Source organism: Ammospiza nelsoni, chromosome 2 (assembly GCF_027579445.1).
Source record: "Ammospiza nelsoni isolate bAmmNel1 chromosome 2, bAmmNel1.pri, whole genome shotgun sequence".
Lineage (NCBI taxonomy): Eukaryota > Metazoa > Chordata > Aves > Passeriformes > Passerellidae > Ammospiza > Ammospiza nelsoni.
This window is the reverse complement of record NC_080634.1, coordinates 116,448,689-116,465,816: the sequence shown is the minus strand read 5'-3', so window position 1 is coordinate 116,465,816 and position 17,128 is coordinate 116,448,689. Positions and strand designations below refer to the sequence as shown.

Genomic DNA, 17,128 nt, shown 5'->3' with positions numbered 1-17,128 from the left:
AAAAGGCTTTTGAAAAACCATGAAAATGTGAATGCGTTTGAAAAACTAAATTGTCACAATTTTCTTGGACTGATTATTTTTCAGGATAGCCTCAATAGTCTGTATCCAGTATGAAAATTTCCCTAGAAAGAAAATTTCTGGAAATAAGCTTCACCCATGCTCCCTTCTGAATGTTGCCATTTGGGCATCAAAAAGCTGAGAGAGACAGCTATTTTGGGAAAAAAAAAAAAGAAAAAAAAGGGGCAAGAAATATGATACTGTTGATACAGCAGAGTCTGTGTGCACTTTGTGGGAGAAAAATATGCTTTACCTTTCTGCTGGAAACATTTCTGTGCAACCAGCCTTGAAGAACAGAAAAAGGGCTGCTATAATGTTCAAAAAATATTTATTAAAAAAAGAAAAGAACAAGAAAGAGAGACAGGTTCTTACCTCTCTTCTTCTCCTTAAATGAGAGCATTGCAAAGATTTGCATACAAGCCCACTTGAGTATTTGTGCTGCAGCACATCTGGCAATTATCTTACAAGAGAATTGCCACGGGCTTGGCATTACCGCAAGGAGCAGGGAGCGTTTGAAGGCACGGAAGAAAAGGGATATTCCAGCCTTCTACCAGTTACCTTGAACATACTTCATGTTTAATTTCCCTCTGTTGCCAGAGGCACTGTGTTGTTATGACAGCTGATCTGCCATGGAATAGCTGTAAAGGAAAATCAACAAAGGATCGCTCCAGCGATTCTCGGCGCAATTTATCGGCGCTCGTGTCTGGCGGCTGCTGCCGCCTGTCGGGGTAATGACACATGATGGGTGATTAAAGTGCAAGTCCCTAAATCAAAGCTGTGCCAGCACTTTGAAGAGGCAGAAAGCAGCATTTAGACCCCTGTTCCTTTCTGGTTGTGGGAGGACCTCGTTAGGGAAAGAAATGGGCTGTTTTGTTAACAAGAGAGAGCGCCTGCATCAAGGGAGATCTCATCCAAGATTCACTCGCGGCGTCTTTTGGACTGTGCATTTCATGAAAATTAACAAATAAAGTAATGAAAAGAAACAATTAGAGTCATAAGAATAAACAATTAGAGTAATAGAATCATGGAACAGTTTGGGTTGGAATGGACCTTAAAGATCATCGAGTTCCAACCGCCCTGCTATGGGCAGGAACACAAAATTAAGAAATAAAGGGTCTGAAGTTCATCACCGCTGACTTGGAGTTGGACAGTTCATTCACAACCTCATGTATAACACAGTTTATACCTTTGATTGCCAAGAAAGTGATGGTAAAAGAGGGAGAGAGCTGCCTGTCATGAGGGCAAGGGCAAAGATGGGCAAGAGCAGCTCACCAGCTCAGCAGGACTGATTTGGGCATGAGAGTAGCTCATGCAATTCAAGGAAGAGTAGCTTGCAATTCAAGGAAATTATTTTTTGTTTTCTTTGCCTTTGCCCCACTCTTTCATTCTCAGGACACGTGCAAGCCATCTAGCTAGAGATTTTTACCAATTTTGGCTAAATTTGTCCATTTCACGAAAGTGTACCCTACTTGAGATAACTGCAAAATAAGGATGAAGGGTCAAACAAATGAAAAAGCCTTTAAAAAAAAAAAGATGGCAGAATGTCAGAAGAAGAAAACAGTAAATCAGGGCGCACAAAAAGAGAAGGGAGCTTTTGTCTTGTTTTGTCTTTCCACAGAAAATAGTATTTACAGACCATGGGACTGTGAGAAAAATGGAGCAAAGAAAGATTAAGAAATATCAAAATAACTGGGCTCAGGTGAATTTGACATAGCATTATTACTGTTCTTATTATAAGTGTTTTTGGAGGTATTAGAGACAGTGATTTTAAGCTTTCTTTACCACATATCATGGATAATCTATCTTTGCAAATGTAGAGCAGGCAATGCCACCCTTACTGACACCGTGTGGGATACATGCATTTTAATGAGAAATTGGCTTTTTATACACAAACAAAAGTAGCAGTTGGGCTGATCTCCACATTCCTGTGCTCTCAGCAAGGAATTATTTTCCCAAAGACTAAAATGAGCATTTAGAAGCACCCTGGTGAGCAGAGCACAGTGAGTTCTCCATCACAGCTTGCTGGCTTTGCTGCTGGTGTCACAGCAGAGCAAACTCACTTGCCTGGTCACATGGAAATTGTCCCTTTATCCTGCCTGGATAAAGCTTCACAGGCAGAGCTTTCCATCCATCTCAATAAACAAATGCTGCAGTGCTTCAGCCATATGGTGGAACAACTGTTAGCTTGCAGAGGAGAAAAGAGCTCCACCATTCAGTCTCCATCCATAAGGATCTTCTGGGTTTATTTGTGGCTTTTTTTGTTATATTTTATTTCTTTTGCAGTAGCGTGTGTGATTGAGGTCTCTTTGCTCCATGAGTTGTCTGAAGATGGTGAGGAACAAATGTGGCCTGGAAGAGGTCGTGGTCAACATGGGCAAACAGCAGTGTAAGAGAAGCAGGGCCAGCAGAAACGTGACAAGATGCAGGAACAGCCTCCACATTTTACCAGTTTTACCAGGCTCCCTTTCCCCACCAGCCTCTTTTCTTATTCCATCAGCTCTTGTCATAGGCAACAATTTTTAAAGTTGTTTTTTTTATTCAGAAAAAAGTTGAAGTGGTGAAACTTGGCATTGAGAGAATTAGCTGGGATTAGCATGTTCCTGCTGGAAGGAGCTGTGGATCTGACTGACAGCTTTAGGTTTATGTATTAAACACATATAATGCCAATAGCTAAGCATATTTGAAGGGAAAGTGAATGAAGCAATTCTGTTTTCTTGGCAGACAGGATTTGTTGGAAATGTTTTGATGATCAGATTAAAACTTGTGAGGCTCCACACTGTCACAAAAAGAAGTGATAGATTTAAGAAGGGGCAGGGCTAATGTGGTTGCCTCCAACAGATTATTTACACAGGAACATGCATGCCTTAATGCAAGCTTGCTTTTCAGGAGGTAATTTTTTCAGGATACCATTCTATCACATTATATACAGCCCCTAAAGTGGAATTAGGAAGTGTGACATTTATTCAGATGAAGGCAGGCAGTCTGTTTTAAGCAGTCATCTCTTCCCCTGTGACTCCCAGGCAACCTTTAAATAATTTTAGTTCTTCCCTTCATGTTAAAGGCTCATTATCCTTTATAGAAATTCCTCAGAAGTCTTCTCATCCCAAGCACCAGGAGTCATTTCTCAAGACAGCACTAGATGCCTTGTTCCAGATCTCTCATAACTTTCTAATATTGTGTGTCTTAGTGAATATGGAATTTGGGAACTACTAATCCTTGAATCACAAGAAGAGAAAAATTCACTGGTCATGATTTTTTATGTCCATTCCTTGAAAAGAAAGGGAGCAGGATAATAGCTGCTAAATGAAAATTTTCTGCCCCGTGGTTCCTGATTCAGCATTGATGCTGGCAGCTTGCTCTTTTCTTTTCTTTTCTGATGGTATTCCTGAAGCCTCTTTCTTTCTTTTTTTTTTTTTTTAATTTTCTTTTCCTGTTTCTTTGCACTCCCTTCTCATGCGATCTCCCTTCAACTAAGAATTTGGATCAGCTCCTCTGACACAAAGATGTCGCTCAAAAAACAAACACTGAGGCACTAAATAAATGAATATTTGGAATTGTTACAATTTCTCTCTTAGCACTGACAGTTATGTTAAGCAAGCCAAGCTGGTTTATAGTTTGACATAGGTTTTTACTAGGAAAAAATCCATCCATTTTGAAGGTAGCAAGTAATGAAAATAGATTAAATCAATTTTCATCCTGCCCAGTCCTGAACTACTGAAACAAAAAAACTCGTACTCTCTTTTGACAACAAAGGTCAACATCTTTTTTGTTTAGATACAGGTGACAATGGAAATTCTGGAGGAGTAAAGCATCAGCTCATTCAAGAGATTTTTTAATAAGATCTGTGAAAGGTAAGACTTTATCCAGCATAGTTACTTACAGAGTACGTAAAAACTTTATCACACAAGGAGGAGAAGAATCTCCTGCGCACAAGTGGGTTTATTTCCAAGTTCAGTGATGCCATCGGTGGTTAGCACCTGCCTGCATGAGGTATTTGTGCCACAAGGAACAAGAAGTGAAGGAATTAAATGTAGAGGGACTGCTGCCATGTTTTTTTCTTTCTGAGGGCCAGTCTAATTTCATGATCAGTGACCAAAGCCATCTAAGCCACTCTGCTTTTTCTATCAAATGTGAGCTACTGCTCTTGGATTACTCATAAATAGACTGAAGGAAGGTGGGAAGGCAATTTGTCACAAGGAAGCCACAAAAATACGCATCAGTGCTAACCCTTGTTTATGTTTTGGAAGCTGTTTCTTACTTACCAACTCTGTCACCCAGAAACAACTGCATGGGCCAGGTCTCACCCTCCACCTCTGCCTAAAGAAGGCATTTAGGGTGACCTTGTGGAGAAGGATCAACTAATCAAGAATACCTTCAGGAGTTTCCTGAAGGAAGACCAATGTTTTTATCTAGAGGAGGGCTAAACTTGAGGCCCAGGGTCCAGGAACAGGATCCACATAGAAAAAGGAAACAGTGAATGACAAGAGAGATGAAAGGCAAATCCAAGCCCTCATTTTGGAGTCAGTCCACCTGACCAAGTGCAAATATTATGAGCCACAACCACACCACCAGAACAGGGGATCCATCCATAATGCAGCTCATTTCACCAGAGCATCTTGTCCTTAAGGAGTGTTTGATGGAAGCTCAGGCTCTGCCCCTTCCATGCACACCCCAGCACCCTCCCAGTGCTCTGGAGTGGACTGGTGTCAGTGTGGGTGCGTGAGGGGCACAGGCTGCTCCCTGCTATCTCAGAGCCAGAGGGGTTTTCATTAGATTCAAACAGCAGCTGCCTCCCCAGGGAAGCTCCTGCTCTTATTTGATAAGGGATGCTCTTTTATCACACATGAAACTGCATGCAGTGATCAGACAGGCAGCGTGCATGGCTGCCAAGCAGAGGGAAGCTGGCTCTGGTAGAATATTACAGCAGTGCCTCGCTCCTGCGAGGGAAGATTGGCCCAAAAATGGCCAGTTCTGCAAACCACAGAAGCTGGAACTTCTACCAGCCCACAGAAAAAATGTCCAATTAATATATTTGGTGGAGGGGTCATCGTGTTGTTTTTTAGAAGATAGAATCACTATTTTAAATTAGAGTCAAATGTTTGACACTCTTAAATTAACTTAGTTATTAATTCTCAACAGCAAACAACACCCCTCAACCTAAACATTAATGGTCCAAAGTGCACTCTCCAATAGAGAATAAATTCTATTTTTCTACCTTTCTGGAAAAAAAATCTTTTTACTTTCAAGGGCAAAACTTTTTCAAGGTAATTGGCATCCCAGAACTTCAAAGTATTCTGTAAATCTTCAAAAACCTTTCAAAACATGAAAGTACATAGTGTGGTCACCTCCTCCAGTACTGGTCTGACAGGTCATCCAGGCACATTTGGCATGCTGATGTGTCAATAGTCTCTTTTATTCTCTAGTGAGAGAAATTATATTATCTCTACATGATTTTTCCCATTATACTTCCTCTATTTTCTAAACTGTGTTTATGTTTCAAGGAATTATAGCTAATATGAACTTAAAAACTGGACTGCTTTTGTCTCTTGAGCCTGAAAAGTACAGCAATTAAAAACCTGTGCAATTAGAAGGATTTTCCAAAAATTACCTGGCTAAGGCAAGATAACTACTATGGCTGTATCTATAAAATCTTAGAGTATGCTGTAATATCTTGTGATATCTACCTATAGTAATTGCACATATAGTTTCCATCTATGACACATTGAGAATTGGTAAAGTATCTTTTGAAGCCACATTTCCTTCAGCTTCTGAGATTTATGACAATTGCTGTGGGGATTTCTCCTTTGCTATTTTTTTTTAGTACTCCTGAACAACTTTCTTATTTTCCCTTCATGACTCAGGGATAGCATTCAGACCTGCTACAAATTTGCTTTTCTTCCTCTACCTAACAAAGGTTTTTATTAACCATCCTAACTTCCACAAGCAGCTGAAAGCCAACATGAAATCAAAAACCAACAAATCCAACCTCTCCCCTCCCAACCCCATTCCCTTCCCTCCACGCTACGGATGCAGTAAAGCCTTTTTTCACTCAATGGCAATATCTGGATCACAGAGAAGCGTTTCAGTTCTTACTTTTAACAGTGAGGTACATGGACTTGCTGACGTCTGCTCCCACATCATTGCTGACCTTGCAGAGGTAGTATCCACTGTCTTCTTCCAGCACATGTTTGATCAGCAAGGAGCCGTTTGTGAGCAGCTGGATGCGGCCGTTCAGCGCGATCGGCTGGAACTGGGGAACCCCGGCACCTGCAGCAAGGAACCCGAGCAGAAAGGTTAAAAAGCATCTCATGGTTTTGTTTTTAACAAAGCACAAGATGCAGCTTCCTGTTCTTAGAGGCTCAGGGCAATGAAAATGGCTTTTGATATCATCAGAATGACAGGATTGTTTTTTATTGTCTTAGGTTGGGGGTGTGTATTCTGTTTCTATCTCTAAGAGAAAACAGAAACACAGCAGAAGCACCAGTGCTTCTAAGGCAACACAGGAGAAATCCTGATAATTCCTTGCTCTCCTCATCCCACTCCAAAATTTGAAGCGGCATGGATTCCCCAGGTCCAGGCAGTGCTGAATTTATCTGAAAGTTGAATAAGAGATAACAAAGGACCCAACCCCCCATCCTTGTTCTGATCAACCCCTGAGCTGCCTCTCCAGAAGTGCCACAAATTAAGAAAGAAAGTCTGGTAAAAGGTTTTAGCCCAAGAAAATGTAAGGGACTACTGAGAGGGACCTCAGCACTGTAAATATTTTCCCTGGGGCCTAAAATAGTTATTAATGCCCATGAATATGGGACTAATTATCCCTTGAGAAAATCTGTGCAGCAGAAGCACAGCAGAAGCACCAATGCTCTAATAGATGACCCTCATGTTTTTTTTCAGTATAAACACTCTCATAATTCATGCAAATATTTGCTCTCATTGTGCCAGAGTGTCCCAAGTTTTCCTGAAGAAGAAACAAGAGCTGCCAGTGTTGGTGAGTGTGGGACAGCTCAGAGTTGAAGGTCTGTGGAGATTCTCTCTGCAGGTTCAGAGACCCCTGCTCACAACAGCTGGAGCCTTCCTCCCTGTGCCTTCACAATCCAGACTCCCCTCCAGCTTTCTCATTCCACATTCATAGATAGAGCTGCTTTTTAAAAAAGGACAACAGTCCTCTGAAGGGAAAATAATCCCCTGTTTTAGGGTGGGAGTGTGTGTTCTGTCACCATCTGTCAGAGCTGGGGCAGTTCTCTGCTGTTCCTGGGGCAGTTTTTCCTTTCTCTCTCCCACAGCCAACCCTCCCTGCAGGAGATCTCTGCTGTCCATGGCCACTGAGTGTCCCTGCAGGGCTGATCCAATCCCAGCATCCCATGGGGAGATGCTCCGCCCAGGGGAGGAGCCAAGCATTCCTGCCTGGATCCAATCTGAGGTGCTGGGACAGCACAGCAGCCTTTGCCCCCTGCATTGCCAGAGGAGCAGCTTTCTGCTGCCCTGCATGGCCAGAGGGAGCCCAGGCCCATCTGCAGCAGCCCTGGAGCTGCAGAGGAAAACTCCCCCCTTGTGCAGGATCCCTGCTGCAGCAGAGCCACAGCTGGCACTGCAGGAGGGCTGAGCCCCCCTGGGATGGGGCTGGGACACCGCCCTGACACACAGGGGGCAGGGCACAGTCTCACTCTGGCAGTAGTTCTTGTACTATTACTTTTGTATTTCTTTTTAATTTTCCTAATAAAGAACTGTTATTCCTATTTCCATATCTTTACCTAAGTGCCCCTTAATTTCAAAATTACAATAATTCATAGGGAGGGGTTTTACATTTTCCATTTCAGGGGAGGTTCCTGCTGTCCTTAGCAGACACCTGTCTTTTCAAACCAAGACACTTATCCAAACTGAATTCATTGCATGAAAAGAAGGAATGCAACAGCAACAATAATTTTCCCATGTTAAAGGGGAAAAAGGAGCCCCAAGCAATAGAATCAGGAAGGGGGAGAGCGGAAATGAAGATTTTCAGCCCTTTCATGGGTGAAAAGACACATTTGTTGTACATTTAGAGGCTGATGAATTATTGACAAATACAGCTGAACAGTCATGGCAGTATGCATCCCTAATGCAAACAGCAAATGAATTTCTTATGACTGAGAGGGATGTCTGCTGTAGTAAACATGGCACACTCAGGGGACCTTGAGGCCCTTGTTTATGAAACCCTGGATAACATGGAAAACCACATCAGTGACTGTTCCTCTTGTTTCCTGCTACAGCTGATGGACTGGTGACACAAAAAAAAATCTCTGTTCTGCCCTGTTTGCAGCCAGGATTTATTGAGAAAGTGCACTGTTAAAAAACCCTCAAAACTATCCACAAAAAATCCTAAATGAAACAAAACAACAAAAAGCTCAGACCACTGATCAGACATTTTTGGCAGCACTGTAAAAATGGAAGGTCCATAAAAACAGGAAGCCAAAGATTTTTGTATGAAGTTTAGTTTTAAGAAAGAACATACTTTTCCTTGGAAATAAGATACTGGGTAATTTAGGGAACAGAAAACAGGATCCTGCTGTACTGTCACCACAAGTTCAGGTTCCTCCAACATTAAAGACTCCCTAAATGTATATCAAGACACATTTCTTGTAAAAAACTACTTTGGCTGCAGACATGGGATTTTTCAGGGAAGTCAAAATGTGCTCTTCTTCAATGGAATTCTCTCACACTATTTTCTGTACACAAAGTTAATATCTGTCAGCATTAATCACTATATACAGTTGGTTGAGTCAACCCAGAAGGAAATACAGTGAATAAATATAATGGGGAATTATTTAGTGTAACATAATGAGCTAGAACAACCTACAAATACAACACCTAGAATATTAAAAAAAAAAAAATCAGACATGTATATAAAAAATACTTCTAGACCTGAAATAGTCTGCTTTGGGAACTTATGGCTTAAAGGACTGGTGATCAATACTATGAACTTAAAAATGTTACAATGATAATGTTTTCATATAAAATTTAGTTGCCATTGTTGATTTTTCACCTATTTTAGCCACATGCTTGTCCCACGTTTCTTTTTATCAGTTTTTTCTTTAACAAGAAATTTTTCCTGTCATTAAGTTGGAATGCACATTTATGCTTTACTAACTGTAGGTGCCTGCCATTGATTGCGCAGTCACTTCCAGTTCTTCTTCACATGAAAAATTGTGGGAACAATTTAGTGTTCACAGAAAGGAAAGGGCTGATATTCCTGAGGACAGCTACTGGAAAAGCTGGAAAAAAATTGTGCAGCAGTTTGCAAAGTTTTCTTAATCTGCACACACATTTTTAGTGCTATTGCAGCCAAAGTCCTTCCTGAGCAGGAGAGAATCTTATCATGTACATCTGTGTGGATGAGTCTGAAAGGGGTTTTATCCAACTACTCCATGATTCTACCATTCCAATATGGGTTATTTATCTCCTCACAGTTAATTGCAACTCATCTAGCTTGGCTTGTGCTCCTTCAGCATATAAACAAAATAAACCAGAAATTACCTCTTTGTGCGCGTTATTCAGCATTAAAATCCCACATACCACTGAGATTATTGGAATTTGGAACACTGCATGCTTGCAACAAACCCTAATTTATCAATAAGAACACAAATAGTCTTTAATATGAACTTTTCTCTCACTCTTTTTTCTTCAAATACAATTTGAATATTTACAATTAGATCCTAAGAAAACCAAAAATGACATGCAGCAATACATAAAGATTTCTTCTCAACAGCACCTCATTTTGTTTTTTTAAGGAATTAACTCATTTAGATTTGGTACAGAGCTTGCAGAAAGTGGTTTTTTGCTAAAACCTACCAGCAGACAGCTGGCCAGAAGATGCAATCTATCAGGCAGCACATTTTAACTAAAAAGCAGTCAATTTCCTATGGTTACTGAGGGTCAAGTGGGGCCACTTTTAATGCTCTGTTACACGAGGAGAAAATCTTAAAGCATCATGTAAAGCTCATACTGAATTACTGCTTATGCTAATGCTACCTGACCTTCCTTCTTTGCTGAAAAGATGTGATTGGCCATATTGTCACAAATTTTGAAGGGGAGGAAAAAAAAGCAGCCAAATGCTGCTGGTGAACCTTGCTGGTTGTTTCAATTAAAGCTGTGTCTGTTCTCTCCCAGCCATCCCTTTCATCCCTTGCCGGCTGAGCTCACACAGGCTCACAGGCACAGCCAGGACATCTCCCTCCAGGGCAGAGCAAAAGTCCATCCAGCTCAGCCTTGTGTGAGACAGTGACTGTCCCACATAAGGATTTTGTGCTGGGGTGTTGGAAACCTGGCTGCTGAGAATTTGAGGCTTTCTGTGCTGCCAGGCACTGACCCCCAGGAGAACGCTGCATTGACCTGAGGCCATGGAGAAGCTTCCAAAATTCAATAATAAAACTGAGATTATAGGTGTGCAGTTTGAATAGAAGTGTGTGTGATATCACAGGGTGGAAAACTCAGAGTTTAAGGGTTTAAAATACAGTAATAGGTAGAAAGCAAAATGGAGGTTTTAGGGTGGAGGCTGCTTCTTCTTCTTCTTTACCTTCTCCATAGCTTTGGGTGGTTTTGTGTAATTAGATAAAAAAGTCCCCATTACAGGCATGGGTGGTTGGTTATTGGGTTAAAAGCAAAAATAATTTAAGTGTCATTTCTTAATTGGACAGTTTATCCTTAAAAGGTCTTGTTGAAAGAGAGATACGTCTCCATTTTTAGCTTGTTAAAGTACTGTAGAACTCACAGTTTGTGAGACTGTAACAGAGATAAGAACTAATAAACATCTGAGTCCCAACAAGAAATACCATCTCACACATTTAATCCCAACCATGGCCAAAAAGAAGCAAAGAATCCATTACTGGGGGAGATGATTTATGAGGAATAAAACACGACTGGTATGTCCCTCATTGGACCCTGCTGCTCCCTGGCAAATTGGAGATTAAAACGGCAACTTAGGGGTGAGGGGGATGTTATTGAGGCAGAATTGGCCTGTCCCCAGTGGTCCCCACAGGAATCCTACCTTTAGAGTACTTCCAGACAATGGTGGGAACGGGATAGCCCTCGGCAGAGCAGTTGAGGATGACGGCTTTCCCGTAGATCCCGTCCTGGTCACTGGGCTGGACCACAAACCTGGGGGGCACTGTGGGAAGGGAGCAAGGGAGACATCAGAATTCCAGCAATTTATTGGCAATTTGTTGGGTGTCTCAAAATGGCAGAGCAGTCACATGCAGAATTATAACACTTCATGGCGAAAAGCAAAAATTAAAACCAGTTTTTTGATGATCCAGTAACACACTAAGGTTGGTTTTACCAAATAATTCACTTTCTGTGCACAACCTCAATTTATTTCTTACCAGGCATGACAAAACCACTGGTCTTTACAGGATACCAAAATAAGTTTATAAGATCTCTCCATGGGAGAGGTTAAAAATGGAGTAATAGATAAATCATATTATTGTGGACAGAAAATAAATGCTTTCTACCAAAGGTAGGTTTGTCAGATGTCAAAGAACAATGGAATTTTTCTGTTTGCTTTTTTATAACAGTGAACTAGCAAGCTTTAGAAAAAATAATTAAATTATTTGATATAAGTAACCTTAGCAAATAATGTTTTTATTAGCAATCAAATCACTTAGTATTAAAATGAGGGTCCTTAAACCATAACTTCTGATGGGACTTTGCCTTCCAACCAGCCAGAGAGAGGTCTAACACAATTTGCTCACATTAAGCTGATAAGAAATGTTATTTCAGTGCATCAATGTACACATATTAAACTTATCCCAAAGTAGCATAAAACCACTGAGTGTTCCACACATACCTATTTATACATAAATAAGAGCTGATTATCTGAAGGAAAAGCTTTACTTGTTCCAAATACAGGTACACAATGGAGAAAACAGCTTGTGACAATGTTAGGTCCAAATATTTGATATGAAAGACTGATTCTAAATGTCCAAGTCTCAGTAAAACCTAAATATTTGACAAAATTATGAAAAAGAGCTGAAAGTTGTGAAGACTGTGGAAAATCCCATTAAAATTTTGAATATTAAAAGTGTTTAATGGTTGTATTATGGTCAGTTAAAATCACAGTATTTTGTTGATGCCCTGCTCTTTGGTTCAGAACATGGAAGTGTAAGCATCCAAGAAAAAAAGAAGTCAATTAATTGTGGTTTTATTTTACATGTTTTTCATTCTGTCATTTCTCACAGGGCCACAGAGAGTGACTGAACATGTGACTTTTTTCTTCAAAAATGATTTTTTTTTTGCTTGAGTTCAGCAACTCACTGAGTTCTAAGGCAACACAGGAAAAATCCTAATAGTTCCATGCTCTCCTCGTCCCACTGGAAAATTTGAAGCCTCATGAATTCCCCAGGTCCAGGCAGTGCTGAATTTATCTGAAAGTTGAATAAGAGGTAACAAAGGACCCAACCCCCCATCCTTGTTCTGATCAACCCCTGAGCTGCCTCTCCAGAAGTGCCACAAATTAAGAAAGAAAGTCTGGTAAAAGGTTTTAGCCCAAGAAAATGTAAGGGACTACTGAGAGGGACCTCAGCACTGTAAATATTTTCCCTGGGGCCTAAAATAGTTATTAATGCCCATGAATATGGGACTAATTATCCCTTGAGAAAATCTGTGCAGCAGAAGCACAGCAGAAGCACCAATGCTCTAATAGATGACCCTCATGTTTTTTTTCAGTGTAAACACTCTCATAATTCATGCAAATATTTGCTCTCATTGTGCCAGAGTGTCCCAAGTTTTCCTGAAGAAGAAAAAAGAGCTGCCAGTGTTGGTGAGTGTGGGACAGCTCAGAGTTGAAGGTCTGTGGAGATTCTCTCTGCAGGTTCAGAGACCCCTGCTCACAACAGCTGGAGCCTTCCTCCCTGTGCCTTCACAATCCAGACTCCCCTCCAGCTTTCTCATTCCACATTCATAGGAAGAGCTGCTTTTTAAAAAAGGACAACAGTCCTCTGAAGGGAAAATAATCCCCTGTTTTAGGGTGGGAGTGTGTGTTCTATTTCCATCTGTCAGAGCTGGGGCAGCTCTCTCCTGTTCATGGGGCAGTTTTTCCTTTCTCTCTCCCACAGCCAACCCTCCCTGCAGGAGATCTCTGCTGTCCATGGCCACTGAGTGTCCCTGCAGGGCTGATCCAATCCCAGCATCCCATGGGGAGATGCTCCGCCCAGGGGAGGAGCCAAGCATTCCTGCCTGGATCCAATCTGGGCCTGGCACAGCACAGCAGCCTTTGCCCCCTGCATTGCCAGAGGAGCAGCTTTCTGCTGCCCTGCATGGCCAGAGGGAGCCCAGGCCCATCTGCAGCAGCCCTGGAGCTGCAGAGGAAAACTCCCCCCTTGTGCAGGATCCCTGCTGCAGCAGAGCCACAGCTGGCACTGCAGGAGGGCTGAGCCCCCCTGGGATGGGGCTGGGACACCGCCTGACACACAGGGGGCAGGGCACGGTCTGACTCTGGCAGGGTTGTTTTGTGTTACTGCATTTTTATTTTCTTTTTATTTTCTTCCCTAATAAAGAACTGTTATTCCTATTCCCATATCTTCACCTAATTGCCCCTTAATTTCAAAATTAAAATAATTCATAGGGAGGGGTTTTACATTTTCCATTTCAGGAGAGGCTCCTGCCTTCCTTAGCAGACACCTAGCTGTTCAAACCAAGACATCTCCCTAACTGGACCTGTTTCTCACTATGGCTAAAATGCAAAACTGTTTATTGCCTAACTATAGAAATGCTCTTTGGAACACAGCTACAAGAAACAGAAGGAAACAGCAGTGATATAGGCAAGAGATTTCTCTGTACTAGAAAATATATTTACTGCTGACAAACACTTTGGCTTTCCAAATAGTTGCCACTCTGAGAAGCATTTATTGTAGGTTATGTTAATTCACAATAGGTAAACATCGAACATGAAATCCCAGCAGCAACAGCTCTGGGCAATCACCCATCCTTTTCTAATTATCTGCTCAGAGAAAACATTTGCTTCAGTAGCTCCATTTTCACTGTCCTGTGTTTGTTTCATCCCCAAACACACAATGAGGTATTTTCCAAGGCAGGTGAAAAGCACAGTTAGTTGCACAAATAGATTTGATTTTGTAAGACTTGGCACGGAGGCATCGGCTTGTTTCACCTCGGTAGCTGTGAGTAAATTTGTGTTTGCATCTTCTGAAAAATCAATTACAAGCTGCTTATCCATAAAGAGGGATAAAAACCAGAGCACAACATAAACCCACCATTCTTACAGGTAAAACCAAATGAACCCACCATTCTTACAGGTAAATGATTACAAAAGATGCAATGGAGTGACTGATAATTACTGTCCTCCTCTACCACTGAAGAGTGTGAAGAGCAGAATATAATTTAAAATCTCTCTTCCAATATAAAATTTCTGTAATTTGTTTTATTTTCCTTCTCTTTGAAAAACATTTTTTTATATTCTTCATTTGCTATGGATGAGACTGGCAAGAAATGCTAAATTTTCAGGAAATTGTTTTATTAAATGAGCAGGCATATGCAGAAAGTTCTGGGAAAAGTTAAGCAAGACTGTTTAGTACAGAATAAATGCAACCAGTCTTTAAAGTACTATTTGCATTAAAATTATCTGCTAAATCACACTTTTTGTGTAATCCCATTGCAAATATAGAAAACAAAAGGATGGATGCCAAGTGGAAATATTCTTTGGGCTTTTTAATGGAAATTCTGCCACATTCTTCCACATCTTTTAAGAATTCAGAGAGATATCAGTGATATGTTGTGCCTTTAACACTGACAAGCTCTGAACAAGACTTTTCATCACATTGATATCACTGTATTTTTAGTTATATATAAAACCTAAGTTTTTGTCTCAGATATTCTTGACATTCTCAATTCTAATTACTACTTTCAGTAGAGAGCAATACTAGAATTGTAAGTGCCAAAATTAACTTTTGCTCTGGAGCTCCAGGACCAGGTGTATCATCAGAAATCAGAGAATTTCCTTCTTTGGATCCATAAACAAAACTTACTTTAAAAAAAAATCATCCCACACCCAGTAACAGAAGCAGTTTCTATGTTTAGTAAAGCTTTGGACATCCTTTAGGACTGATTATAAAAATGCCAAAAATGCTGCTCTGGTTTTGAAGACAAACCTTTGCTACTTAGTCTTAAGACTGCCAGTAGAAATCTGAAGAGATGCTACAACAAAATAAAAATTACTTATTTAATGACCTTTCAATTTTTTCTGTATTGCTGTCTAGGTAAAGCCAGAGGATTTTTCTTCTTACATAAATGATGAAAAAGCAAACAGAGCAGACCTTTGCAATTTTTTTATCTCCTTGCTCATTTGCTTCTCAATTTTATTTCAATTTAATAACTTGTTCTGTGCTATGTGCTGCCATAATTCAGAACACAGTGCTGTTAAAAACTTGTTCCAGATTTTGATACTTAGATTTAGATGATAAACCTACATTCACTTTTTCATTATCTTTCAGGAGATTATTAGCCCTTAAAGAAAATATGCTTAACAAGAATTTAACCAAGGTAATTTGTCTGATATGTTTGAGTTAATAGAAAAAAGTAAACAATTAGTTCCTCCTTTCTTTAGCTGTAAAATGTGAGACTCCTCCACTCCTTTGGAGGTGAAACTCTGAAATTACTCATGAATGTGACTGAACAGTTCTACTTTTATCATCCTCCTTATCAAGAAGCACAGTTCTTGAGCCTGTGAAGGAGGGCATTTAAAATTGCTTTAAAAGTGAATTTCTGGTGGGCCTTCATTCAATGCAGCCCACAGGTCTGTGATGAGAAATGAGCTTTTGAACTATTTAGGGTAAGAGCCATAAGTTGAGAGATGCCAACTCTTTAATGGCTGAATTTAATGGAGGTAAAAGCTTAAAAAATGAAGGTTAAAAGGAGGTAAAAGGTTAAAAATGAAGGTTAAAAGAAGATAGAAGACCCAAAAAAGGTATATTTTCCATATCATGATTAGCAGTCTCAGGTTCTAACTGAGGGAAAACAAAGGATGAAGCAATCAGAACAGGGTTCAGCACCCCCCAGTCCTTCTCCCAGGGCTGCTCCATCTTTTCATTCCCAGCCTGGATAGATCCTGGGGATTTCCCTGATCCAGGTGCAGCACCATGAGATCCCTGTGGTCCCACATCCACTCCCTGGTTTAAATCTGCTCTGTGCACATGCAGAATCCCTCCTGACCTGCCAGGGACCAGGTGCCAAACTCACACATTCCTTCCCAGGCTTCAAATCGCTGCAAGCACTTCTGGCTCCCAGGGATCAGGGAATCCCTCTGGAGAGCAATTCTGAAGGCTCCTGCCACGAGCTCCTCTGCCTGGAGTCAGTTAAGAAATAATCTGTGCCACCAGCCTGGAATGCAGTGTTTCATTTTTACATGGAATGTTTGTACTTCACATTTGGATCCCACTGTCAGAATGATGGAGGAAGTTTAATCAGCCAAAGCAACCCTTGATGTGTTAATGAATGAGATCGTTAAACACTGTACTTTAGCAAAGATGAGCAGTTATTAAATGTGGTCATTGCACCTAAGGGGTCGATTTAGCTGCTTTAGTGAAACCATTTGCTCTGCAGTTCAAGAAAAAAGATGTACTTTTGCAAAATGACACCGTGCCTAGTGGTTTGTGTTGATCAGGTTTGTCTAATGAGTACATTAAATAAGTGAATCTTTTAGGAGGCGTCTTCAGAGCCACAGTGTAAACACCAGCAAAGAAAGTAAAGGAGTTTAGATACCGGCTCTGGCCTTAATCTTCCCTCCCTGCTTTTCTGTCCCAAACTGCATCACCTCAGCACCACCACCAAACATCACAAAAAAGGTGGAAACTCTCCTACCATCTGAAAAATCCAGACTCCTCATTGTGTGTCTATCTAATTATATTCAACACCCCTGGCAAGTGCAAAATGAAAACACATTTAATGCACTAAATGCGTTATGGGGGGGTTATTCATTATCTAAAGACCTTATCTCAATTTTAACTTACGATGTGTTCACTAACAGCACATATAAAATCATGATTTATGCATCCACTACTATCTTTGAATTCCCCTTTCTGGTAGTATC

General features: G+C 40.8%; 1 protein-coding gene across 2 annotated transcripts in view; it reads right to left on the bottom strand.

The window, feature by feature from the left end:
- DSCAM (DS cell adhesion molecule) overlaps positions 1-17,128 on the bottom strand; it is a 404,264-nt gene that overhangs the window by 141,226 nt on the left and 245,910 nt on the right. For both annotated transcript variants that reach the window (XM_059493997.1, XM_059493996.1), the window contains exons 9-10: positions 11,078-11,197; positions 6,151-6,324 (exon numbers count right to left, since the gene is read on the bottom strand). In XM_059493997.1, coding sequence (XP_059349980.1) covers positions 6,151-6,324; positions 11,078-11,197 — 294 coding nt within the window. The remainder of the gene's footprint in view (positions 1-6,150; positions 6,325-11,077; positions 11,198-17,128) is intronic.